A 27,892-nucleotide genomic window follows, 5' to 3' on the forward strand; every position below is an offset into this window, starting at 1 on the left:
TGCCTCCAGGGTTGAGCCTCGGGAGCTGAAAACTGCAAGTTCAGACCTGTGGCTAGTTCTGCCTCTGGAGGAGAGTGTAGCAGCAGCCTGGCCACAGCCTGCCGTCTGTCTATCCATAAACCCAGGCTGGCTGGCTTCCTGTTTCTCCTCTGTAACCTGCCTGGCCACCTATCTGTAAGGCTGTCCGTCATCCTTTCTGTCCAGTTGTCTGGCCTGTGTGGCTGTCTGTCTTGACCCATCGATCTTTCCCCTCTGTCCAATAGCCTGAGATCACCCTGTGTAGCTTCTTTTCCCTTCAGTTTGTCAGTCAGTTTGTCTGTCTCTGTCTGTCCACTGCCCTGTGTGTCCAGTTGCCTCCCTCTCTGTCCCTGGGCCACTGAGCCATGGCTTGGGGTCACAGGGCCACGGTCTGCCTGGTCCTGCTGGGTGTAGGTCTAGGTCTGGTTATCGTTGTGTTGGCTGCGGTCCTTTCTCCTCGTCAAGCCTCTTGTGGTCCCGGTGCCTTCACGCGTGCTGCGGTAGCGGCTGACTCCAAGATCTGCTCGGATATTGGACGGTGAGTAAAAAGTGGGTGTGAGCTCAGTGGCCCTTGGCAGCTAGCGGGTTGTGCCTGGAGACTGTGTAACTGTGGTGGGGGTGTGAAGAGGGACACGCGAGTGCCGGCTGTGCTTGCGGTGGGGTAAAGGCCATGTGTGGTTTGGCTTCCTACAACAGTCCCAGGGCCCTTGCACAGAATGGTGTATGTGTGTCCATAGGGAAGATGGGGACTCTGGACAGCATTGCAAAGATGGTGTGAGTCTATTATTGAAGATCGGCTATACAGTGCTGGTTGGAAAGGCAGACTGGATGAGACCTGTGACTTTGTGCCTGCTGGTTCTGACCAAGACTGGACCTTTTTCAGAAACCTGGGCAACGGGCTTCAGGGTTCCATACATTGGTCTGCCCTGCCACAGAGAGAGGGAGGTCCCAGGGCCAGTATAAGAAAGCACGTTACAGCTGTCAGGACCTCCCTCTCTGTGGCAGGGTCTGGCCTTGGTGAGTGGAGTGACTGATGTGGAGGCTGGGAAGGAGGGAGAGAGACAGACAGAGACAGACACAGACACAGAGAGAAAGAGAGGCAGAGACAGAGAGACAGAGACAGAGAGACAGAGAGAGGAAGAGTGGGGAGAGAGAGACAGACAGAGAGATAGACAGAGAGACAGACAGAGAGAGAGGCAGAGAGAGAGGCAGAGAGAGAGGCAGAGAGACAGACAGAGAGAGAGGCAGAGAGAGAGGCAGAGAGAAGCTACAGTGGTTGTTTCCTGACCTTCCAGGAAACCCAGCCCATGGGAAGCCTATGCTACCCACCATGCTGCCACAGGATTACCCTGAGGCAAGAAGTCACTCCTGGTCCCCTGCCTCCCACTGGGGCCCTGAAACCTGGACAAGCCTCTCCTTTTTTCTGGTCATCTGGGTCTCCTTCCCAGAATATCTGCCTGGTAGCCCACTGTCAGGGTTCAAGTGCTTTGTAAACCCAAGGCTGGGTCCTGCAGCAGGCAGAGTGGTGGTCCTGGCCCAAAATACCATGCTGTTATGCTTTTTTTTGACTGTTATTGAATGTACCTTCTGTCTGTCTGTCCTTCCTTCTTCCTTCCTTACATCCTTTCTTCCTTCTGTCCATCCTTCCATCTGTCCTTTGTCTGTTTGTCCTTCAAACCATCTGTCCTTCCTTCCTTCCTTCCTTCCTTCTGTCCATCCTTCTTTCTGTCTGTCTGTTCATCTGTTTTTCCTTCCATCCTTCCTTCTGTCTATCCTTCCTTCCTTCTGTCCATCCTTCCTTCCTTCTGTCTGTCCTTCCTTCTGTCTGTCTTTCCTTCCTTCTGTCCTTCCTTCTGTTTGTCCTGCCTTCCTTCCCGCCTCCCTTATTCCATCTGTCTACCCATTCTCTTCCACCTCCCTCGCTCACAGTAGCCCGCAACCCTGCTAACCTGGTCCTCTGAGTTCCCAGACTTCCTGGAGGATTCACATCTACATTTAACTTGGAACTCCATGGGAATAGCAGCCCGGATCAGTAGGGACAGTCCTTTCTACGTCACATGGCGCTCCCAAGGGACTCAAGAGTTAAGACCAACAGTTGCTCTGTCTCCATGAGATGCAGCATCTATTTAATCCTTCTAGAATACAAAATTGTAACTGAGGTGGGGTATGTGTGCACGCTCAGGCCCCACAGAAAACCAGCCAGAAGAGCAGCCTCTGTGAACAAAGGGGCGTGCTTCTACTATCTGTGAGAAGGCTCTCTGAACAGGGAGCATTGGTCTGCGAGGCCCAGGCTGTGGTTGGTGCTAAGAGCCTGCACTCTAAACTCTCAAGCTTCCCCTGGTGGAAAGCGGATGTGGGTTCCCCCACAGTGTTTTGTTAAACTCTTCTTGCTTCCTGTTCTTGTTTTAAGAAGTCAAGGGTGGGAGGGAACCTATGGACCCAGCTGCTTACCGTAAGAGAGTGCTTGGTGACCATAGCCAGACTAGGCCTTCAGGAAGGTGCTGTTGTGTGTCTCCTGGCCAAGAGCTTTTCATTCGACTTAGGCTGTCTGCCCGGGGGAAGAACCTGGCCAGTGTCACTGTGGGAAGTCTTGGTGCTACTGGTATTCCCCCCTACTGTTGCTGCTGCTGTTCTTGCCAGGATGGGAACGCTGTGGAAGGGTCAGTCTTTCTAAAGTCCCTCACCTCTCCCCTGGGACACCAGTGTGCCCAACCCTAGGTACTTAATGGCCACACCCTTATTTACCAAAATCATAGAAGGTAAGGCTGCTTTGGGGTTCTGGCGAGTAGGTTTCTGGAGGGCTGTCATCTGGACTGACACTGGGCTACAGGTTGGGGTGACAACTGAACCCCAAAGGCTGAGTGTCTCCTGCTGCTTCATGTCCACCTGGCATCTGAGGGTTGCACTCTTCGTTCAGAGGAGAGCAGTCACACAAGCCAAGCTCTATGGCACCATGTGGGCCTCAGTTTCCTCTCTGTGATATGGCTTTTAGGCTGCTACCTCCTTCATGGGACGCCAGGGAACACACAGGTGAATTCACCTCACACAGTGGACGTGTTCCTTCAGTAGCTAGACAGTCATTTGCCTGGATTCATCTGGACATAGGCCAAGATCTCAGGACCCAAGGGGAGATTAGGGTGTGGCTCCTGGTTCTCATCTTCCAGGACTTGGGCTTCAGTTTCTCCTCTTTCTTCCTCTCACCCTGAAACTTGTTCTGAGACCTTCCTTGTTCTCCATATTCCCGGCCAGCTCACCAGGAAGTGACTGCCTTCCCCAACCACTGGGGCTCAGGATGAAAAGCTCTTTGCACCTAGGGATGGCATACGTATACGCAAACGCCTGTGTGAACACACACGGCTGAGTGAGCCTGTCCAGGCTGTAGTGGTGACATCAGAGAAGCCTGTCGCTTCCTTGGGAACAAGTACATGGGAAATGTTTCAGCCTTTTACTGACCCAGACTGATCACATTTCCCAAGGGAGGGAAGCCAGGCCCCAGAAGCTGCCTCACCTCTTGCAACTACCTAGTAGGAATATAGCCCTACTGTAGCAGGGCTACTATAGACCCAGGCTCCTGGCTTATCCCTGTGGGGTTGGGGATACATGTGGGTAAGTCATGGGCCCTGCAACATCTAATACGTTTGTCATAGATTAAAAATGGGAGGGGGGCTGGAGAGATGGCTAAACAGGTAAGAGCACCAACTGCTCTTCTGAAGGTCCTGAGCTCAAATCCCAGCAACCACATAGTGGCTCACAACCACCAGTAATGACATCTGACGCCCTCTTCTGGTGGGTCTGAAGACAGCTACAGTGTACTTATTTGTAATAATAAATAAATCTTTGGGCAAGAGCAAGCAGGGCCAACCAGAGCAAATGGGGTTGGCCAGAGCGAGCAGAGTTCTAAATTCAATTCCCAACAACCAGATGAAGGCTCACCACCATCTGTACAGCTACAGTGTGTACTCATATATATATAATAAATAAATAAACCCTTTTTTAAAAAAATGGGAGGGGTAGGCGCATGCTCACTGGTACAGTACTTACCTAACATACATGAGGTTCCCGGTTACATTTCCATCAGGGTAAAATGAGGAACAACTACACTCTGTCATAACCTAGGGACACAATGTGACCAAGAGGGACACAGCCCTGACTTTGTGGGAGGAAATACAAACAGATCTGTAACTCTGTTGCATGGTTAGGTAGGATCACTGTTTATGTGAGGTTTCTGTTCTGTGACCCTCTCTCCCTCCCGGAGAGAGTTTTTGTGTTATCAGGACAATTCTCTTGGCTTAGTCATCCCCACGGTGATTACAGTTGGGAGCCATCATGCCTAGCAGCATGGAGCTATTCCCTACCCTCTTGCTGCCATTTTTTATTAGGTTGTCCATTAGATGTGTTTTCTGTCTTGTTATTTCTCTCCCTTTAATATGCAGCAAGTCTTAAGCCTCCTTTGTATTCCTAGCATGAACTCCGCTTAATAGGGATTCAATATGACTTTTTATATCATAGATGATCACAATTGGACTTACTAATTTTTGTCTTGATGATCAGCAATCTCTGTAATTTTCCTTTGTTATGATGCCTCATCAGCTTAGGTTTGGTTCCACATGTGGATTCACTCCAGGGCTCTTGCGCACACCAGGCACACGCTGCACCCCGTGAGCCACACTTTTATCATATTTGCGGATCCCATAAAGAACCAGGAAGCTGTGTTTTCTTTTCCCATCACTGTGCTAAAATACCCCAACGACAACAACTTTATTCTGACTCACAGTTCAAGATTCAGTTCATCATGGTGCAGAAGTCAAGGCAACAGGCACTTGAAGGAACTGTCACATCCTCAATCAAGACAGCAAACAAGACGGGCTGTGGTTGCACACGCCTTTAATCCCTGCACTCTGGAGGCAGAGGCAGGCAGATCTCTGAGTTAGAGGCCAGCTTGGTCGAGAGAGAGAGAGAGAGAGAGAGAGAGAGAGAGAGAGAGAGAGTTTTCCAGGAATCCTGTCTCAAAAAACCACACACACACACACACACACACACACACACACACACGAGAGAGAGAGAGAGAGAGAGAGAGAGAGAGAGAGAGAGAGAGAGAGAGAGAGAGAGAGAGAGAGAGAGAGAGAGAGGACAAGGAAAACAAGAACTCGGTTTATTCCTCCTTTCCATACAGTCCAGGGTCTCTCTCCAGAAACCATCAAACCACAGCAGGTGGATCATCTCACTGCAACTAACCTAATCAAGAGAATCCCTTCACGCATGTGCCAGTCGCCCAGGTGATTCTAGATCGCTCCCAGATGGTACTACCCACCCCAAAGGTGACCTCTCTGTCTCTCTGTCTCTGTCTCTCTTCTCTGGAAGATAGAGGCTTATTTTGTGTTGTTTTAAAATGGGCTGCTCCACCTTTACATATTAAGAAGAATTTACTGGCTAAGCCTTCTGCACTAATTTGGATCTCACAGGTCTTCTCGGGGTCATATTAAGGGTGAGCCCTCCACTTGGTGCATTTGGGAAGCGGTGGAACTTTAAGAGGTGGGCAGAGTGGGGAGCCTTGTGAGTACTGGGGCATGCCCTGGAAGAGGACTGGAGGACCCCTGTTTCTCCATATTCTTTTTTTCCACCCTCTGGGAGATTGATTCTGTGCTACCAAACACAGAGCCACAGACACACTGGCCCACAGACTACAACTCCTGGGCCGTGAATCAAAATAACCCTTTTCTTTATAAGAGTTGACTATTTCAGTATTTGTTACAGTAACAGAAAGCTGACATCCCCTCTATGCTTGAGGGCTTTGTGTATATGAATGTGAAACCTTTAAACAGTGGCTTCTGTTTCTTTAGCAAGTACCAAGTCTCTGTTTTAAATATTTACACTTATTTATTTATTTATTGCGGGAGGGGGGAGGGGAGGGGGGAGGAAGAAAGAGAGGGTAACAGGACAGAGTTAGTTTTCTTCTTTCATCACATGGTTTCTGGAAAAGGCACTTAAATCACCAGGCTTGGCAGCAAGCACCTTTTCCCACTGAACCACGTCACCAACCTAAGTTTCTATTTCTTTGTGTGAATTACAAGAAGCTAGAAAACTCCTTTCAAGAAACATGTCCAGTTTATTCACACTGACACATGTATCCACACACCTTCTATGTTTGTTTGTCTTAAATATAAAAACCTTTCTAGCATGGTGCCAGACACCTACCTACAAACCCAGTATGTGGGAAGATTCTGAGTTTGAAACCAGCCTGGTCCACATAGCAAGACTCTGTGTAGCATCTTTTGGATGTTTACAGGGGCCTGTAATGAGTCTTTGCTCCTGATCGGCCATGATGGGACTGAACCAGTGGGCCTTATACAAAGCAGCATTTGGCTTTGTTGATTTCTCTTTTGAGTGTTGGCAGCTAAGTGCCTGGGCCTTGAGCAAGGTAGGCAGAGGCTGGATCTCAGCCACACCCTTGGCTGGTGATTGATTATATTGGCTGGTGATTATATTGGCTGGTGATTATATTGGCTGGTGTATTTGTTTCTCCTTGTATCACTCTCTGCTTTTATCTTGATTTCTTTTTTCTTCCATTCCCGTTGACTTACGGTTGCTATTTATGTCTAGGAATGTAGCTTAGGGCTAAAGCATTCATTCCCCTGTACATTAAGGCCCTAATTCTCAGTCTCAAAAACAAACAAAAAACCCAACTTGTTTTTTTTTTTTAAAGGTACGCATGTTGAATTTATGTTTGAGATGCAGCTTAAGAAACACATGATAACAAATTACAAGTTGTTTCTGACTAAGTCATAAAGAAGAGGCTTATCTTGCCTCGGGGCACGGGTCCAGGATTGAGCATCTGGTAATGGCCTCTTGCTGGCAGACTCCACTAGTCGGGTGGAGTCCCACGTGACCGAAGAAAGACAAAACAAAAGTGAATTCCCAAATTTGCGATGTCATCATTGCTAATTAACAATGCACTTTAACCATGATCTCCTTTCCCTGACCTTACACTCTGAGTGTTACTATTGACTCTTGGAGGATTGCCCCGTTTTATTATGCTTTATATTTATTTTGTTTGTTTGGGTTTTTTTTCTTTTTCTTTAAAGAAATATTTTATGTGTATGGAAGTTTACAGGCATGCAAGTATGTATGCCACTTGTGTGCCTGGTGCCCAAAGAGGTCAGAAAAGGCCACCAGGTCTGGAGTTATGGATGGTTATGAGTAGCCATGTATGTGCTAGTAACTGAACAGTGGTACTCTAGAAGAGCAGCAAGTACTCACTCTTAGCTCCTATCTAGCCCCCCCTCCTCCTCTTCCTCCTCTTCCTCTTCCTCCTCCTCCTCCTCCTTCTTCTTCTCCTTCTTCACAGATTATCATAATATGACCAGCAGGAATCCCTTTAAGTCAGAAACTATACCTTTTTAAACATTTATTTATTTAGTTAGTTAGTTAGTTAGTTAGTTTTTTGAAACAGGGTTTCTCTGTGTAGCCCTGGCTGTCCTGTAACTTACTCTGTAGACCAGGCTGGCTTCGAACTCAGAGATCTGCCTACCTCTGCCTCCCAAGTTCTGGGATTAAAAGCTACTACTGCCTGGCTTTAATTTTATTTTTATGTGTATGAGTATTTTGTTGCATGTATGTACATGATCACATTCATGCCTTGTGCCTTCAGAGGTCAAAGGTCAAACAAAGACACCAGCTCCCCTGAAACTGAAGGCACAAAGAGTTGTGAGCCACCGTATGGGTACTGGGAATCAAACCTTGGTCCCCTGCTGCTGACTGGACTCAGTCGGCCCCTCAACCCACAGGAGAATCAGGGTCCCAGTATTCAGGTGAACAAGGAGTCAGTAAAAAGTGACAAACAGATACTGACACAGAGAGAGTGCTGTATCTGAATGTAATTTCTCAAAGTGAGCATCAGACTTATAATACAGAAGAAAATAAGGAAGTTAGGTGACACATCGGACAAGATACATTGAAGTTACCCAATTCAAAGTAACTCTTTACACAAAACAGAGAAAAGCATACACAAAAGCTGACAGGAACCAGGCAGTATTTACAAATGGGATAAAATTCACTATTTACCACTGGGATCAAAAGCAGCCCTATCTAAGGTCAGTTTATTCTTAGAAGCCAGGGCCCTTGCCATAGTTCCAATTCTAGTCTATTGTATAATCCACCTTCCCCCTAGGCCATTGTAAATTCCTGTGTATAAGAGTGACTCAGCTGTTATTCTAAGTATTTACTCTAGTTCCTTCTTAGACCACAACCTTCCTTCTTCCTAAGTCATTGTAATTTCCTGCACATGGGAGTGACTCTAAGTTTGCTGTTATTTGAAGTTTACTTTGTAGAACTAGCTCTGAGATTTCTAGCTCTTTTCCAATAAATTGTAATGTCTGATTTCTTTCACTATCTCTCTGTCTACACGGGAGGCTTTTTGTCTGAATGAGTAGCATTCTTACGAAAATCAAAGCCCAAGGTTGGCTCAACAATTTCCTAGGATATTGGAACACTGGTGGAGTCTAATCTAACTTAGCTATATGTCTAAATCAATCCTTAGAGGCACTTATAATAAAACAATATTGAAGGAAAGCACACAGAATCATTCACTCACTGATGGAGGGACAATTTAGGAGCATTCGTGCTATGGGATGCCAAGACTCCAGGAGACTAAGTTTCCATGAAACTTTTGCCTCAGGACTGCGTCCAAGCTTTGGGCTTGCCACACAGACTTCACAGGAGTGGGTGTGGCAGTCCCCTGCAAGAACAACTAATATTGTATGTGTAATATTTTACACATGTTGTATTAGTCAGTTTTCCATTATCATAACAAATACCTCAGAAATCACTGATAAAAGGATGTTTATTTGGCCTGCTGTTCTAGGGGTTTTGACCATGGTCCTGTTGGTCCTGTTGTTTTGGAGCAGCATATGGCAAAGCGTCCCACTTCACGGCTGAGATAAGAACTGGACAGCTAGGGAGGGAACATCAAGGCATGACTCCAGTTCCCAGAAGACCTCTCATGAGGCTACACATCTTGTGGAGGTTTGAGTGAGAAAGATCTCCGTAGGCTCTTACATTTTAATGCTTGGTAACAAATTAGTGGAACTGTTTGGGCAGGACTAGGAGGTGTGTCCTTATTGGAGGAGGTGTGTCAATAAGGGTGGGCTTTTAGGTTTCAAAAACCTAACCCAGGCCTGTGCTCCCTTGTGCTCTCTTACTTGCTCTCTCTCTCTCTCTCTCCCTCTCTCTCTCTTTTTCTCTCTCTCTCCTCTCCTCTCCTCTCTTCTCCTGCTCCTCTCCCTCTCCCCTCCCCTTCCTTCTCCCCGCTGCCTGTGGATGAGGATGCAAAGCTCTCAGCTACTGTTCCAGCATTATGCCTGTCTGCTCCTTGCCTTGATGACCATGAACTAACCCTCTAAAACTGTAAGCAAGCCCCCAATTAGATGCTTTAAATAAGAGTTGCCTTGATCATGTCTCCTCACATCAGTAGAAAACTAATCAAGACACATCTTAAATATTCCACCAAGAGTGCCAAGTTGTGGACTAAGGCTCTCATTCACAAGGGACCTCCCCCAACATGATCATCAGTCCTAGAGGACATTCCTGTCTCCTGGCCCCAGGTGTCTCAGGATCAATTTGCATATTCCTTTAGCCAGACCTGAAGTCAAGACCTAATCAAGGACGGTATGCATATATAATATGTATGTATGTGTAAGTGTTTTCAGTTATTTCCATATCCCTGGTTGGCCTAGAAGTCACTAGGCCACTAGATCAGACAACCTTGAATTTACCATTATCCTCCAGCCTCTGCCTCCCAAGTGCTAGAACTAAATACTTGAGTTCCCATGCCCAGCTGGAGGATGGTGTCATGGGAAGTAAGAGCTGGTCACTGCCGGGCTGCTTCTTGTAACCAGGTCCTTCCATTCAGAGACTAGGAAAGTCTTGTCTGGGAAGCATCTTGCTCTCCCTGGTAACACTAGTTCAAATCTACATAGGGGTTCTTCCTTCCCTAATTTCCTCCATTTCTCTATTTCATCCACCACCACCACCACTCAAAATTATTTTTAGCATGTTGGATGATGGCAGTATACACCTTTAATCCCAGGACTTGGGAGGAAGAAGTAGACAGATCTTGTGTGAGTTCGAGGCCATCTGGGTCTACAGAACTAGTTCCAGGGCAGCCAGGGTTACACAGAGAAACCCTGTCTCAACCTCCTCCCCCAGAAATTTTATTTGTAGCAATTGTTATACCAGCTTTCCAATGCTAGGTGGCAAATGAACAAGACAGCAAGGAGATATAGCAAAAGAAAAAAACACAGACAATCTTAAAAGATCCATAGGGGGCTGGTGAGATGGCTCAGCGGATAAGAGCACTGACTGCTCTTTCAAAGGTCCCGAGTTCAAATTCCAACAACCACATGGTGGCTCACAACCATCTGAAATGGGATCTGATGCCCTCTTCAGACATGGTGTGTCTGAAGACAGCTACAGTGTACTCATATACATAAAAATAAATTAATTAATTAAAAAATTTTGGACAAAACATAGTCTTCCCCTACTGTAATTCTACTACTTGGAGACTGAGGCAGGAGGATCACCACAAATATGAAGTTAGCCTGGGTTATAGTCTAGGACTCTGTCTAAAATAAATAAATAAATAAATAAATAAATAAATAAATAAATAAATAAATATGATAAAACCCAACCAAAACCCAAAATAATTAATAACTCCAAATAATAAGTTAATAAAAGTATTTTTGAATATTTTAAGGCCTTAGGATTATAATGTTATAATTCTGGGATCTCCTTTATAGTCCTAGTAACTAGATGATTTGCAGCTGGGCCCCTGTATGGAGAGGCCTAGTCTAATTCTGGATGTTACATCTGAAAAAGGACCCATCCTGGGGTGTGGGGCACGAGCACCATCTCTTCCCTGAGCCATCGGTCAGAGGATGCTGACACACCACTGTGCCTCTAAGCTATCTGTGTAAAAACAGCAATGTCCTCCAGGGAAAAACAGCTGCAGGTGCCAGGCCTGCCTCCCTCACCATGAACGTCCTCCCTGCTGCCAGAGCCTTCATAGCACACGCTTCTGAATTGTCTGGCTTTCCTAGTTCTCTGTGGGAATTTGGTCTAAAGTGTCTAGTCATCAGCTCCTGGGATATCTGGTGGCGCACTGGCCAGATTCCTGAAATGGACAGAAACCAGGCACACACTTTGAGGCCAGTGTGTACAACAGTCCACTGCAGAAACCCAGAAACTCATCAGTGACTGATAGCTTGGACCACAGTGGTGGACATGGGGTACCTCCCATGTGGTCAACAGGAGTGGAAGAGACCGTCCATCAAGGATGACTCCCAAGGGTGAAGGACGGAGTAAATTGGCAAATGGTTATGGCATTCTCTAAGCCTGTGAGAACAAGAATAGCAGACTGTTGCCGGGTTAGAAATGGAAGGGAAAGAAAACGTGCAGTTTAGATCATGGTGGTGTGCAGTGCTTCTTACCCCGCAGCGAGGCGTCGGTAGATGATTGCACACAAGAGTCTCAACTTTAGGGAAGAGAAAGGAAGTAAATTCAGAAGTCTTCAGGATAGAGTTAGCATTGCACGGATGAACTCAGATATGGACCAAGGGCTCACTGTTAGGACTTCCAGGGGTAAAGATGGGCATTGAAGAAGCTGAGTGTAGAAAGGGCTTTTGGGGCTGGAGAGATGGCTCCAGTGGTCCTGAGTTCAATTCTCAGCAACCACATGGTGGCTCACAACCATCTGTAATGGGATCCGATGCCTTCTTCTATTGTGCATGAAAAAAGCTACAGTGTACTCATAAAGGAAATAAACAAATCTAAAAAAGAAACAGAAAGAAAAAAGACAGGGCTTTGGGTGGAATGTGGCAATCGAAGGCATAGGCTGCCACTGAGCTGCCTCAAGCAGAACTGAGACCTTGTCTCTGATGGGAACGTGTCCATCTGTCCATCTGTTCCACCTGCCTTTCTTCGACATTGTTGATGATGTTTCATTGTTAAGAATCTGTGCTCATTGGGCTGGAGAGATGGCTCAGCAGTTAAGAGCACTGACTGCTCTTCCAGAGGTCCTAAGTTCAAATCCCAGCAACCACATGGTGGCTCACAACCATCCACAATGAGGTCTGATGCCCTCTTCTGGTGTGTCTGAAGACAGCTACAGTGTACTTACTTACATATAATAAATAAATCTTTTTTTTTTTAAAGAATCTGTGCTCATAAGGCTGGAGTGATGGGCCAGCATTCACATCCTCTTGTAACTCCAGCTTCAGGGCTTCCAATGCCCTCTTCTGGCCTCCACACAGAGTGTGTGTGTGTGCGTGTGCACAATTTTTTCAGTCTTGAAAAAATTGTACTACACCTGACAATATATAATAGTCTTTTTTTTCATTCATGGTCTTGTTTTCGTTCATGGTCCTGGCTCCATTCCATTCCACGATTACACATGTAATGATGGTACCCACCTATACTAAGGAGCCACAGTGAGGCAGAGTCCAAGATGGCCTGGTTGGCTCACAGACAATGAAGTCAAGGGAAGATGTGGGGTCGGAGGTCCCACGCAGTTTTGGGAGGAGACCTAGGTCTGCTCTTGTGGGTTTTGACCTCCTTCTGATACCTGGAGATTAAATGGTAATTCTAGCACCTAGAGGTGCTGAGGAGGGTCTCTGTGTGTGAAGAAAGAAGCAATCCTTGTTGAGCCATGAAGACTGTACTTTTGTCCCAAGAGCCACTGTGACACAGGCCAGTCTCACCAACAATTTGAAGTTGAAGGATCTGCCCTTTGGACAGATAAGGGGACAGCTGTCTCCAAGGGCATTGTCATAGGCTTGGGGACAAAGAAAAAGTGGTAAAACTCATCAGTTCAAGTACTGGACCCTGGTGAAGAATCCTGGGTTCACCCACTAAAGGCTTAAACAGTGGAGTCTCAGGATAAGTTACAAGAGCCCAGGTTCTACCTGTTGCAATGAGCTAGTGTTGCAGAGAGCTCCAAGGGACAATGGTAACAGCATCATTTGTAAACTGGGAACCACCTTATATATGCCACAGGGACATGGCAATGCCATCATGCTTTATAATCTACCGGTTGTGATGGCAGACCAATGGGTAGCTGGATTTGAGGGGGCAGCTTGGTGTGTCTTCTCACCTCCCTTGGGGTTTGGTGCCAGCCGACAGACCATCAATCTGTTGCTGTTTCCCAGCGAGTGCCAGTCAGTTGAGCCCAGGAAGAGATGAAGTAGGGAAGACAGATCTCTGATTCTGTGTCATGTCCCTTAGAGCCATCCTCCAGCAGCGGGGCTCACCTGTGGATGCCGCCATCGCTGCCCTGGTCTGTACTGGTGTTGTTAACCCTCAGAGCATGGGTCTGGGCGGAGGGGTTGTCTTCACCATCTACAATGCATCAACAGGTGGGCCCTCACGGGATGCGCCCTGGGGAGAAAAGGCTTCTGTCTGTCATGGGGCACTCGTTTCTTGCATGCTTCTTCCCGGGTACTCTTGGGACCCTTTACCCTACCTTAGTCTCTGTTGTGTGAAGCCCTGGTGGTAGGTAGCGTTCCAAGGGTTAGCAGAGAGATGGAAACCAAGACCTAGAACAAATTGGGGCCATCTCTCCCCCCATCTCAACTCCAGGCAAGGTAGAGATCATCAATGCACGGGAGACAGTGCCAGCCAGCTATGACCAAGGCCTGTTGAACCAGTGTAAAAACGTCCTGCCATTGGGCACAGGTAAGGCCTTGGCAAGGGTTCTTCCCCCCACGCCCACCAACAGAATATTCTTATTGATTGATTGGGAATTTCACAGCATGCACCCCAATCAAACTTCCCGGTCCTCCCATGCCTGCTCCCCACTGTCCTCTCACACCTCCTCCCCACAAAAAAGAATAAATAAAGAAAAAAATCAAGCCAAATTTGTATTGTAAATGTACTCACTGGAGTATGGTCAAATTTTGGGAAGGGTTTGTTTGTTTGTTTGTTCCGAGACAGGGTTTCTCTGTCCTGGCTGTCCTGGAATTCACTCTGTAGACCAGGCTAGCCTTGAACTCAGAAATTTACCTGCCTCTGCCTCCCAACTGCTGGGATTAAAGGTGTGCGCCACCATGCCCAGCTTGGGAAGGGTTCTTTAGAAGAACTCACTTTGTTATGGCTTGTCCAGAGCAGCCCCCCACAAAGGGTCAGTATGTCTCATGGACAGGCTGTGAAACCCTGGGCTTTGGGGACAGCATCTGGTCATGGGGATACTTGGACCCCCTGACCTTCTGGGGTGTGATAGAAAGTTAATTTGGGCGGAGACTGAGTAAGGGGATGTTCCAAAGGGAAGACCAGTCTTGGGGAGCCCAATGGATATGGGTTGATGGAACAGGAATCCTGGGCCCAGTTTATTAGAGGGCAGAGTAGGCTCTGCGGTGGGAGTGTTGTAGCCTCGGCTTCATTCTGCCTATTGTAATGATCAGTACCTGATAGCAGTCTTTCTGTGTCGACTTTTACGGAAGGCAATGGGCGCAATGAGCGGCCGTAAGAGGTCGATGCCGGGAGCGCTATGGTCAAGCATGGGTTCCAGAAGCTGGGAGACCAAGCTGGGGTGAGAGTGTTGTTCTGGGCTAAGGAAAGATGCATGTTATGCAGGGGCCCAGTGGATCGGGGTTCCTGGGGAGCTCCGCGGCTATGCTGAGGCCCACCGCCGCCACGGCCGCCTGCCTTGGGCTCAGCTTTTCCAGCCCACCATTGCACTGCTCCGAGAGGGTTTCCGTGTGCCCTTTATCCTCAGCCAATTCCTCAACAACAGCATCCTGCGGCCCCACTTGAGTGCATCAACCCTGAGGTGAACATTGTAGGGTAGGCCTCAAATCCGTATCCCACCCGAGTTCAGCCACAGTCCAAGAGGCACTGCAGTCTTTCCTGGGGGGTGGGGGTGGGGTGTCCCTAAGGGGCCAGGGCCATTTACAACCAATGCTTTTCTGTCTCCTCCAGTCAGAACCTAATTTGGACTAAGGATAGCTTACTTCCTCGGCACTGGCTTCCTTCTGCTTGTCTTTGGGAATGGCATATAGCCTTTTTTGCTCAGTGATGGGTCCTCCCAGGAAGTAACAGAGTAAGCCTGGAACACCAGGAAGGTTTCATAGCCAGGAGTGTGGGTGGTAGCATCAGCCCCACATCTAGACAACCAATTCTACTGTGCTTCAGTGCCAGGACCCTGGCTGTTACCCAGAGAAGAATCCTGACGATTTCTCTAGGGCTCTGCAGGTATGTGAGTGTCCTCTGAGATCTGGCATCAGCCTGAGGTTGCCTCCTATCCCCCTAGACAGCTCTTCTTCAATGGGACAGAAACCTTGAGATCTCAGGACCCATTCCCATGGCCTGCGCTGGCCAACACCCTGGAGACTGTAGCCAAGGAGGGTGCGGAGGTCTTATACACAGGGAGACTGGGCCGCATGCTGGTGGAAGACATTGCCAAGCAAGGTTAGCTGAACTAACACTCCAACACAAAGCTAGGAAGAAGAGTCAAGTTCTGGGCATTGGGGGTTAAAGTCACACCTTTCCCAGACCCTCCAGTACTACGGGGTTCTCCAGAGATTCGAGGGAGGCCAGGTACCCGTGTGGTCCAGCCTGATCGTTGCTAGCCTTAGGGTTCTTGGTGGTCCAGAGCCTCGAGGGGCGGAGCTTTTGCACATCTGCCTGTAAGGAGGCTATGGCAGATCTGGGTGGCCAAGCTGACCTTCCATCTCCTCCTATTTCCCATTTACCTTCACCTACTCTCTGCCCACCACCCTATACCACTCCATCCATCCACCCTCTGAGGCTCCATAGCTAGCAGTCAAGAGAAACTTCTTCATACATCCTGAGAGGAGTTGCAACTCTTGATTGTTCTTTGGCAACCCCCATCTACACCTGGGGCTCTCACCGTCTCTCTCCAGGAAGCCTGCTGACAGTTCAGGACTTGGCTGCCTTCCAGCCTGAAGTGGTGGAACCCCTGGAGATGCCCCTAGGAAACTATACCCTGTACTCGCCGCCGCCGCCTGCAGGGGGCGCTATTCTTAGCTTCATTCTCAATGTGCTGAAAGGTAAGACCTTCTCGGGCTTCCCCTCTGCCCTTTAGCCCCACCCGAGGAGAGGCTGAGCTCTCAGCTCATCGCAGACTTTGAGGGAACACATTAGCTTCTCGTCACTCTATAATATATTGCTGGACACAGCTACTTATCAAGAAAAGTTTAGTGTTGCTAGTTTAGCCCAGCGGTAGAGTACTTAAGAGGCCTGGTTCTTTTATAACAGCCCTCTTGTAAGAGCTACCAAAGAGTCACCTGTGAAGCACATTCCAGTAGCAAACTCCTCCCAGTGGTCTTTAGACTTCTTATCAAGTCTTACCTCTTAAAGGTCCAGCCATCTCTGAGTGCTGCTACTGTGGGGATCAAGGCTCCAATCTCAGTAAACCCTTGGGGACACTCAGAACATAGTCTAATTATAGCATAAGGCCACTGTCTTTTTCTATGTACTAGGTTAACAGATAATATGATATCTAAGACTGTCCAGGACAGTGGTCAGGATGGTATGTTTAGAGTTGGTCTCTGTCTCAGGAACTGGGCTATATTGTACAGAGGAGGTGGTATCGTTTTCCTTAATACGTGACCCAGTCTCAGGGCACAGGAACGGAAGGCTCTGCAGGTTTTGAGCTGCCTGTCAGGTGTGTACACTCAGGGCTGAAACAGCACAGAGAATCATAGCCTGCAGGGACTGCCCAAGGCCTCACAGTTCGGGAAGCTAGAAGACACACAGCAGGCTGCACACAGGATGGATTCCCTCTAGGGGCACATGTTCATCATAAATTCTGCCACTGAGCTCTCAGGCCTGTATAATCAGATCAACTGTCACCATACTGAAGTCAAGGTCAAGGTGATATATGGCTCCAGTGCACATTTGTAGGCTTGGTTCTGAGCTTGACCTACTGGGAAGGGATGGGAACTTTACAAGGTAGGACCAGAAGGATGGTTTAGTCATGTGCTCAGTGGGGCTTGTATTTTCTTCTCTCCTTTCCTCTCCTTCACCTCCCAGAAGCCTTGAGCTTCTTGCTTTACTTTCAAGTCCCTGGCATGATATACCGCCTCACTGCAGGCCCCAAGGCAATGGAGCCAACCAAACCCAGGCAGAAACCGCTACATAAAAGTTTGATTTTTTTGCTGTGCATTGTAATGCTAAATACTTGCCCCAAGACCTGGTTGCCCCAAAGATGAAAGGAGCTGCACATAGATCCAAGTGACACTATGTGGCCTTGTCCCCCAACCCCCAAGTTATCCCTGATTGGTGAATAAAGATGCCTACAGCCTATAGCTGGGTAGAAGAGAGATAGATGGGACTTAGGGTCCTGGGTTTGGGGTCAGAGGAAGACCACAAAGGGGGGGGGGGGAGAAGAAGGTGGAGAGAGGGGGAAGCAGCCATGGGTAGGTGAGTCATAAAAATATTGCCATGAGGGCTGGCTAGTTGGATTAGGAGCTGCCCAGATGGAACATGGCAGATTATAAAACGGGGTTACTGATGGGGAAATAGACTGCTAGCTTAGCGGGGAGATATCTACCCAGCTCTAGTGTTGACTAAGGTTTACTATAAATATAAAAGTGTGTGTCTTTTATCTGAGAACTAAATGGTCAAAGGCAGAGTAGAAGCCCTGTTTGAGATTAAATATTTCCACAACACCTGCAAACCTGGTGTGACAAAATAAACCATTTCTCTTTACAAGCAGATTTTATCACAGGTATTTGTCATAGCAATGGCAAGCTGACCAACAGCAGCAATGCTGCAATTGACATATACCGAAGAGAAGCCATAAGTGCTTCCCACAGGCAAGAAGGCTGCTGTGGATGTCTTACTGCCCCTAATTTATATAAGCGTTTCCACAAATGTAGCCATAGGGAAGCATATAGTGTGTATAAGGCGTTGGGCAATCTGTACTGACAGGGCCAGAGTCTAAACTGATGCAGTTAAAGGCAAGGAAGCGCTGCTATTATTAATAACTGATTAATGAGCAGTATACTGTACAAATACATTAGATGATGGAATGATTTATATCCTTGGTATGATGGAGCTAGGTAGTACAAGACATAATCATGTTACTCAGAATGACACTTAAAACTTATGAACTGTTAGGGGCTGGAGAGATGGCTCAGCGGGTTAAGAGCACTGATTGCTCTTCCAAAGGTCCTGAGTTCAAATCCCAGCAACCACATAGTGGCCCACAACCATCCGTAATAAGATCTGATGCTCTCTTTTGGTGTGTCTGAAGACAGCTACAGTGTACTTACATTTAAGAAATAAATAAAATTTTAAAAACTTATGAATTTATTCTGAAACTTTCCACTTAATATTTTCAAACTATGACTGACTTCAGGTAACTGAAATTGTGGAAAGTTGGACCACAGGCAAGAGAGGACATCTCTTCTCTGTGGATCTGACTTATAAAGACGCATGTGGCCTGGCAAAGCGGCTCGTGCCTTTAATGTGGGTGCTCAGGAGACAGCGGCAGTCAGACTCTGAGTTTGGATCCGTGGCTGTTTGTATTATGTTAGTTTGGGCTTCCAAAATTATTTGTATGGAAGTTTGTGTGTTTGTATGTGAGCTATTAAGGGACCCAGTCCCCAGTTGGTTCTGATTGGTAAATTGAGATGTCAGCAGCCAATGGCTGGGCAGGACAGACAGAGGCAGGATCTGAGGATTTTACTGGGCTTGGGACAGAGAGAAAAAGGAGATCTGTCATGCCAGGAGAAGGAGAGGGAAGACTTCATGTCTGAGAAGGCACAGGACAGAGAGCAGAGCTGCCATATAGGAGCCAGGGGTGGGGGGCGCAGCGGCCCAAGAGGACTGTCCAACTGTGTCCAGGGCAGCAAAGATGGATGTTGAGTTTAGTAAATAATAATTTGGGAATATCAGAGGGAGGAGGATCACATGGAGGTTAAAAAAAAAAGGCCTTGCCATTGAGTTTAGACAAATTAAAATATAACATATATATATATATATATATATATATATATCATTCAAGAACCCAGAACATTGAGGTGGGTAACATGGAACCCGTCATCAAAATTTATTTAACTAATTATTACTACATGGATCTCTGAGTTTGAGGCTAGCTGATCAACAGAGTAAGTCTTAGGATAGCCAGGGCTACACAGAGAAACCCTGTCTCGAAAAAAAAAAAAAAAAAAAAAAGACACCCATAATTTTGGTTAGGCTAACCTACATAAACTATACAATGCAGGATAAATGCCTCGTCTCAAAATCCTCAACATATTTTGACCTATTAATTTTTGTGTCATATATATCAATATTTATGGACTCTTAGAATTAAAAAAAGTAAATATTTTGGGGGATCCAATATTCACCTCACTGTACAAAGAACCCCCAGCACCTCTCTACCTCCCCAGGGTTCAACTTCTCTGCAGAGACGGTGGCGCGGCCTGGAGGGGAAGTGAACATGTACCATCACCTTGTAGAGACTCTCAAGTTCGCCGTAGGGCAGAGGTGGCGGCTATGGGACCCTTCCAGTCACCCGGGGATACAGGTAAGGCTCCTGGGGACTCATGGAGTCCTCTCCCCTTCCCTAGAATACAGAATGAAGGGAGGGTCAGGACTGGTGTAGGGAAGCTGTAGGAATTCTTTGTAGTTCTAGGCAGAGATATCCTGGCAGTGGTTCTGAGGTCTTCCCAGATATAACAAGCAGGTAGGATCTGGGCTTCACACAGGCTAAAGGAAGGCCCTTCTAGGGTAGACTGGAGGAAGGGTTCCCCTGCGGGGAACGAGCTCATCCTGCCCTCTGTTCTGAGGGTCACCCTGACCCCCGGCTCTCAATGACTCACTGACTGCTCACCGCAGAACATCTCCCGGGACCTCCTCCGGGAAGATCTAGCCCAGCGCATCCGCCAGCAGATTGACGGCCGTGGTGACCACCACCAGCTCAGCCATTACAACCTGACTGGGGTCAGGGGCAACCGGATGGGCACCTCTCATGTGTCTGTGTTGGGAGAAGATGGCAGTGCTGTGGCAGCCACCAGCACCATCAACACACCGTGTGTGGGACCTGGGGACCCGGAGGGAAGGGCGGGGCAGACAGGGCTCAGAGGCAGGTGGGCAGGCTGTCTCCTTTGCTCCTGACACTGCAGACTCCTTCGCCTGAGTTTGGTCTATACCCGCTGACCTCCCCTTGCTAATCTCTAAGCAGGCAGCCTCTTGCTTTTGCTTTCCCTTCTATTCATCTGGCATCAGAGACATCCCTCGCTGAGGAAAGCTATTGCTTAGGTGACCATGAGCCAGGTCCAGTCTGGCATGGGCTTTAAAAAAAAAAAAAAAAAAAAAAAGATGGGGGGGGAGGGGTGGAACCAAAGGGGATCTTTGAGGGCTGTGGGTGATGCTGGGCTCTGGTGTGCTGGAAGGTACTATGATAACAGGTCCTGAGAGGTCGAAGCCCCAGGTTACTGAGAGCCAAAGCGGCAAGCCCAGTCTCCATATTGCTTATCTGCAGCTTTGGGGCGATGGTGTACTCCCCACGGACAGGCATCCTCCTGAACAACGAGCTTCTAGACTTATGCTGGAGACACATGCCAACATCCCCGATCACCCCTCCACCTGGTGAGAGCAAGGCCTCTGGCCCAGCCCCCCTCAAAGAGGAAGGGAGGAGGGTGGGTGGGGCAGCGAACCCCTGGGTGGGTCGCCCCCATGATGGAGCACTGTGCCTGGAGGAGGGTTAGGTGGTACTCTTGGAGGGTGTGGGTGATGCTTCTCGGCCCCAGTTCCAGGTGAGCGGCCACCATCTTCCATGGTACCTTCCATCTTGGTCAACAAAGGCCAGGGATCGAAGCTGGTGATCGGTGGGGCAGGTGGAGAGCTGATCATCTCTGCCGTGGCCCAGGTGAGTCTGAAGTTTCCTGGCTAGAGTGTTCCCTCTCCTGCGAAACTCCCTGGCTAGAGTGTTCCCTCTCCTGCGAAACTCCCTGGCTAGAGTGTTCCCTCTCCCGCGAAACTCCCTGGGGTGGGGGTGGGGCTTGGGTTGTCGCGGTGGGATGGCCAGCGCCTCCTCCTTCCCCGCGTGCTCTGATTTCTTCCAGACTATCATGAACAAGCTGTGGCTTGGCTTTGACCTGACAGAAGCTATCGCATCTCCTATTCTACACGTCAACAGCAAGGGCCATGTGGAGTATGAGCCCAAATTCAACCAGGTGAGGCTGAGGTCCCACCTTCTTCCTGAAACCCATGCTGCTCAGCGCCTTCTATAAAGAACCCAGTAACTGCATGTGCCCGGCAGGCCACAAGGCGTTGAGAAGCTCAGTGGGGAAGGCAATAGTCTTGTCCCATGGCAGCCACGTCAGAGAGCAGGCTGTTGCCTGGGCTTCTCCCAGGTGGAGGACTTCAAAACCGTGTTCTGTTTATCCCATTTCCAGGAAGCTGGCTTTTCTGGCTGTGGCCAGTTGGATGTTCCTTCTTGGTGATTTTTTTTTCCTCGTGTTGTTTGGAACTCACAGTTGAGAGTTTATAAAATGAAAGAGCTTGCTTTTCCTGTGGGATTTTGTTCTAGAGCATTAGAGGCCATGGGGTTGTTACTTCTTCTAGACCTGTGGGCCCCCCACTAAGGCCCCCGGAGCTCCACAGAGAGGAATAGATAAATGGTTTAAAAATAAATAAATAAAATCTTTAAAAAGACTAATAGCTTTTTAAGGCCACAAACTTTGTGTTTGGAACCACTTCAAGGTTCTCAAAGTTCTATGTTTTGGTTCCCAAGGCCACCCCTGGGGCCCCTTAGAATTCTAAAAACCTTTAGAGTAGGAGGCTTTTAGTAAGAAGGGACATTGACAGATGACGATTCCTTCATAAGAGTTTGACTCAACTTTCCAGTTTATAAAAGCCATAAAGGCAGGACTGGGGATGGAGCGCAGGGAAAGGGTATGCATAGCTGCCAACACTACAAGAGAAAAAGAGAAGAAAGTTATATGCATTCAGTGGAAACCAGTTAATGCTCATGGTCCATTGGCAGTGGTCACCTCAATGACTATTCTAGGTTATAGCTCCTGGACAGTACTCAATAAATTACATGTGAGGTGCTCAACACTTTATAATAAAATGATCTTTGTCTCAGACAACACAATAGGCTAAAAGAAGTATCCAGCACAAGGCTGTAATGTTTGATAGGTTAGATGTACTTAAATTTTAGAAACGATTTAAGATTTTTTAAAAAAAGATATATATATACATTATCTTCAGATACACCAGAAGAGGGCATTACAGATGGCTGTGAGCCACCATGTGGTTGCTGGGATTTGAACTCAGGACCTCGGTAAGAGCAGTCAGTGCTCTTAACCGCTGAGCCATCTCTCCAGCCCACGATTTAAGATTTATGTGTATGGGTGTATTTTCTCCATATCTGTATTGCACCACATGCATGGCTGGTGCTTAGAGATGTCATAGGAGGGCACTGGATCCCTTGCAGCTGAAATCAGGGTTGTGAGCAGGTACTGAGAACCGAACCCGGGTCCTCTGCAGAAAAGAAATGCTGAGTCATCTCTTCAAGTTAGATATGTTAAATATATAAATACAATTATAAGTTGCAATACTTTCCAATTATGACAGATTTGAACCCCAGTGTAAGTTGAACAGCATCTGTGTTGAGAACCTTGTTGTTCAGACCTGAGGTCTGTACAGAGTTCTTCTAGGGACCTAAGATGCTCTCTCAGAGCACCAGGCCCAAAGAACTAATGTCGAGAGGCCACAGGATCCAAGACATGTTCTTTTAAGCCCTTACTCCTGAAGCCTTGGCTCTCGACTCTTAAAAGCCTTTCTCAGCAAAAGCCCATTCTCAGGACTTGGCATTCTGAGAATCTTCGACTCTGAGAGTCGAGAAGATGACACACACAGTCCGGGAATGGGGATTAATGAAATCCAGTGCCCATAAGGCCAAGATGCTTGGCTTGCTGGGGGTACTGGAATGTCAGTAATACAAATCTAGGGCTTTCCATGGAGAATATCATAAATGCTGCCTTGGAGACCTCAAATCTCCAAGGACCTTTATAAGCAAAAGCCACCACCAAGGCGAGGAAGGTCTTGGAGTTTGGCCACTGAATTCTGAGAAATGGAGCCCTTGAGGATTGAGAGTTTAGCTTTGGCTTTAGCACTGCAGGCCTTAGCCTTTAATGCTAAGGCCATCAGGCGATTCCTACAGCAAATATAGAAAAACTTACACCCTCTAAGGGCATGCCTCCAAATCTTACCTTGCCAGTGGCTCAAGTCACAAAATATTACCTGATGGAGTCAGACAGGAGGTAACTGACTAGAAGGACTGACTGCAGAGATGTCACCATATCCAGAAGTATGTGGAATATCCGGTCACAGTGAACAAAATTTTGAGTCCATTAATCTGAAATAACATATGGAAGTGTGGGGCTGATAAAGTACAGGTCTTAGGATTTTTGCCCTGCCCCCCAACATGATAATCGGCAGTGGGGGGTTCACATCCCAAGAATTTAAAGCCATTAACATTCAGAACTTCCGGGTTAGGGCCTGCTTTAATTTCTACCTCAAAGTTCATAGATTTAATCTTACACCTGAGCAGTTAGGGCCCCCCAGGGTTCTAGTTTCCTTGGATACATACAGGTTTGTTCACTTTTGAGACAGAATTGGGCTTGGGCTCGCCTCTGACCTATTGTGTAGCCTAGGCTGATCTCAAATTAACAATCCCCCTGCCTCTGCCCCCTGAGGACTAGATTGCAGACATGTGCCACTATACCTGAATTGATATATAAGTATTCCTTTATGTATATCTATACATTCGACTACACACACACACATCCATATGGAATGTTTCATGAATTTAGCAGTCATCCTTAAGCAAGGGCAGTGTTAATCTTTCTATATTGACCCAATTTTAGTGTATATGATGCTGAAGTGGGAACAGACCACATGGACCCTCTGGGCAAACAGGGTTAGGATCTTTGGGTTCTCCTAGACACCCTTTTATAAGCCCTAAAATGGTAGGCTCCCAGAAATTTAGCTGCTGCTATCTGGGTGTCTCAGGTCTTGAGTTCTTGTCTGTGTTACTATTGTCCTATATGGTTTGGCAGTACTTGTATTGCTGGGCCTGGATACCTAGTATCTAGTGCTTCACCGTCAGGTATTGCTTTCAAGAGATTCAAAATTATGCCCCTTAGCCCGAGTCTTCTAAAGTTACCTTCTCAACAGAAGCACCTAGATCACCTCAGATTTGTCCTCTGGGGCCATAGCAAACTAGACCCAGGGACCGAATCAACTTGTTTGTTGTTGTTGTCTTAAAGATTTTTAATTCTATTTTATTTTGCTTTTTGTTTTTATTTTGCAAGCTTTAATTTTTAGAAAAAATTCTTTAATCTTTTTTTTAACAGTCCAGTCTTGATCCCCCTCCTAGTCCACCCTCTGACTGTTCCACATCCCATACCTCCTCCTCCCCCATCTCCAAGATGATGTCCCCATCCCCTCTACCCCCACCCCACCAGGCCCCCCCCCCCCACTCCCTGGGGCCTCAAGTCTCTTGAGGGCTAGGTGCATCTTCTCTGACTGAGTTAAACCCGGCAGTCCTCTGCTGTATATATATATATATATATATATATATATATGTGTGTGTGTTGGGGGCCTCATACCAGCTGGTGTATGCTGACTGGTTGGTGGTTCAGTGTCAGAGACATCTCAGCGTCTGGGTTAATTGAGACTGCTGGTCTTCCTAAAGGGTTGCTCTCCTCCTCAGCTTCTTCCAGCTTTTCCCTAATTGAACCGGGGGTGGGGTGGGGTGGGGGGTAGCAGCTTCTGTCCATTGGTTGGGTGTGAATATCTGCATCTAACTCTTTCAGCAGCTTGTTAGGCCTCTTGGAGGGCAGTCATGCTAGGCTCTATTTGTAAGCACACCATAGCATCAGTAATAGTGTCAGGCCTTGGGGCCTTCCCTTGAGCTGGATCCCAATTTGGGTCTGTCACTGGACCTCCTTTCCCTCAGGCTCTTCTCCATTTTTGTCCCTGCAGTTCTTTTAGACAGGAACAATTCTGGGTCAGTTTTTGACTGTGGGATGGCAACCCTATTCCTCCACTTGATGTCCTGTCTTTCCACTGGAGATGAACTTGGTTCTTTAAGGGTCTTTGTTCTGAGTCCCACTACCCCTGTATTTTCCCCAGAGTTGTGCAGCCTTCTTACATCCCTCTGATGCTTTCAAGTTACAGACTGCATGCTCTAGAACCAGTGCCTGCCCAGTCTTTCCCTAGCCTGGGTCCTCAGACTCCCTTCCCCCCAGCTTCATGATTTTAGGTCTGTTGTCCTATTTCTTATCTAGCCCCTCCCTTGTGTCTGGGGGAGGGGGAGACTTGAGCTCTTCACGAATGCTTTCTCTCTTCTTCAGGAGGTACAGAAGGGGCTACAGGACCGAGGCCAGATTCAGAGCCAGAGCCAGCGGCCAGTTTTCCTGAATGCGGTCCAGGCTGTGTTTCAGGAAGGGCCCTGCGTCTATGCAGCGTCTGACCTGAGGAAGGCTGGAAAGGCTTCAGGATACTAAGTCAGCTCTGCCCAGAGCTGGGATCTGGCCCACTACGAATGCTGTGACTCACATGGGTGATGCTGTATGCCTAAGCACTCCAGGACCTGGATCCCTTGCTGTGAGGTCAACCTGGGACTGAAAAAGAACAAGGATCAGCTCAGCAGGATGAATGACTGGAGAGAGAAGGACTGACTTGTCCTTGATCCCATCCCAACACCTCCTGTGGCCCTGCCTTGGTTCTTCTAGCCTTGCCTTGGCCTCATGCCCACCCTCTTAAATGGTGTACCTGCCAGTCCAAGATTAAAGAGGAGCCACAGCGTGAACTGATTTGGTGGTTCTAAGCAGGTAAAGAGACCCTCAGAGAGTCCCCAGTGATACATAGCACAACACAGATTCCTATGGTCCTTCGGGACTCGACATCAGGGTTCAGAGATGGGCCAGCCTTATGGATGAGGCTCAATGGGCAGAGGCAAGCACACCATTCACCTCTACTCTGCTCCAGCTACAATATCTTTGGGGGATCTGTGATGTGTCTGCTCCCACCTCACCCCATCTTGCTTGCTGGTGGGAAGACAGGAGCATGGCTTATTGTACTTGTCCCTAACTCTTGTGATGTTTTTCTGCACGCAGGAAGAGGTTGGGTAAAGCAAAGCTCGGGTCTTAATACTCCATGTTCTTGAGACAAGGGCCCATGCTTGGCAGTGCTGACATCTGAGATGACATTATCTTTTGTCGCATGGAGCTGTCCCCACATCACACACCCTTGACACAATAGCATCCCCTCACGTATCCCCAGATGCAACAACAAACTGTCACTGGACAGGGCTACGCCACCCCTGGCTGAGAACTGCCTCTCTGGAGCAGTGGGAAACTGTCAGAGATGGCTTTGCAGGCTACCCAGTAGGATGCTCCTCGGGGATGTCTCCCTAGAGGGACCTGAGCATCTGACTCCTACGAGTATCAGGTACCTCTGTGTCACCTCAAGTGCCTGTGGGAGTTGCGCTACTACATACAGGGTATTACAACAACCTGTGTGGCTTATGCATCTCAAAGAATGCTGGTTCAATTGTTAAGAGCTCTTTTCTTTTCTTTTTTCTTTCTTTTTCTTTTTTTTTTTTTCTTTTTTTCCTTTTTGGCTAGGACCTAGGTTTTGATTCCAGGCTCCTACATAACCATCTCTAACTCCAGTTCCAAGGGATCTGATGGCCCTTTCTGACCTCCATAGGCACCAAGGATACAATATAATATGCATGCCTACATGCAGGCAGAACACTCACATATAAAATTAAATGAATAGATCTAACTTTAAAATTTGTTTGAAAAAAATGATGACTTACAACTCTGAAAAAGAGGAAGCCTGAGATAAAGGTGCGTGCAGATTCTATGCTTAGCGATGGTTCATTTCCTCACAGCCCGTCATGTGGTGGAAGAAGCTAGGTGACTTGCTAGGGTCTATTAAAGGATGCTAACCCTCACTGTCTAAGAAAGATTGGTTCCAGGACCTCCCCCAAAGAAGACGTGATTTCTGTGGATGCTCATGGCCTTTATATAAAATGTAGCTGTATTTGCATCAGCTCCTTGGAAAACCAAGAGCTGGAAGCTAATGGGGCATTAAGTGAGGTTCAGGTGATATCTTCTGGTGTTCCTGATGACAGTTTCCTCATCTTCATTGTGATGTTGTGGTAAGGGATGGACACCCCCCCACACACACACACCTTGGTTTGAGATCATAAAACTCTCTGCTCCCTTCTAACACAGTTTCCCACTGTTCCTGCTTTTCTGTGCCTAGCCCCAGGATCTTTCCTGATTTATAACTGCACGATTCAAGCTACTGAATCTTGCTCCACGTGCCCCTTCTATCTCCTACTACATCTGTGGGAACCCAACTCAAGTGCTTTTGATCAAAGAGGGGTGGCTACATCTTTTGGCTAGCTCTCGCCATGTGATAATGTCAGTGTGCTTTCCGTATCAGATCAAAGAGGTAACCTAAGACCTCCATGACAAGTTCTGTTCTTGAGAGATTATTTTTCCTAGTATACTAATTGGGTTCTAAGAGGAACTTAATGATTCTGCTATGACCACATACCTCTGATGTATTGTGCCCAGAAAAAAAAAATGGTGGTTTGGGTTTCCCCCTGAGCCTTATAGAATAGCAACTGATGTTATATATCTGAGAGAGGCAACCGTATCTTCTTCCTGCTAATTCATCTCTTGATGTATAGTGAAATAAATTTGATCCTCAAGCTTTAGAAAGAAAGAGCTGGCTGTGTACAATGTCGCCAGGCAACCAATTAAATGTTAAGAAGAATAAATAAATGATAGGCAATTTAACGTTTAATATCAACCCACAGCTA

The 27,892-nt window shown here is 47.4% G+C and overlaps 1 protein-coding gene and 1 non-coding gene across 7 annotated transcripts; one reads left to right on the forward strand and one right to left on the reverse strand.

The window, feature by feature from the left end:
* Ggt5 (gamma-glutamyltransferase 5) lies at positions 1-27,874 on the forward strand. Of its 6 annotated transcripts, none has more exons than XM_030245090.1 (12): positions 1-556; positions 13,294-13,424; positions 13,648-13,743; positions 14,641-14,836; positions 14,986-15,474; positions 15,930-16,076; positions 19,425-19,561; positions 19,873-20,066; positions 20,519-20,625; positions 20,787-20,905; positions 21,102-21,212; positions 25,404-25,865. In XM_030245090.1, exons 5-12 carry the CDS (start codon positions 15,447-15,449, stop codon positions 25,554-25,556), a joined length of 996 nt encoding a protein of 331 aa, XP_030100950.1. In that variant the 5' UTR covers positions 1-556; positions 13,294-13,424; positions 13,648-13,743; positions 14,641-14,836; positions 14,986-15,446; the 3' UTR covers positions 25,557-25,865. The 6 variants fall into 6 exon arrangements, 4 of the variants coding, with proteins under 4 accessions (XP_030100950.1, XP_006513710.1, NP_035950.2 ...); NM_011820.5 differs by having other exon boundaries at positions 55-556; positions 15,317-15,474; positions 25,404-27,874; XR_001779525.2 differs by lacking the exon at positions 19,873-20,066 and having other exon boundaries at positions 2-556; positions 15,317-15,474.
* Gm26402 lies at positions 23,831-23,938 on the reverse strand. Its single transcript, XR_003949066.1, has one exon. It is a non-coding gene; the product is annotated as a U6 spliceosomal RNA (small nuclear RNA).
* Positions 27,875-27,892: the final 18 nt, after the last annotated feature.

Source organism: Mus musculus, chromosome 10, assembly GCF_000001635.26.
Source record: "Mus musculus strain C57BL/6J chromosome 10, GRCm38.p6 C57BL/6J".
Taxonomy (NCBI): Eukaryota; Metazoa; Chordata; class Mammalia; order Rodentia; family Muridae; genus Mus; species Mus musculus.

Excerpts from the sequence above, each read along its gene's own strand:
- Ggt5 (NM_011820.5), top strand. The coding sequence starts at position 384 with ATGGCTTGGGGTCACAGGGCCACGGTCTGCCTGGTCCTGCTGGGTGTA. Across the intron at positions 20,067-20,518 it reads ACCAGCACCATCAACACACC|CTTTGGGGCGATGGTGTACT; the intron begins GTGTGTGGGACC and ends GCTTATCTGCAG. Across the intron at positions 21,213-25,403 it reads ATGAGCCCAAATTCAACCAG|GAGGTACAGAAGGGGCTACA; the intron begins GTGAGGCTGAGG and ends TCTCTTCTTCAG.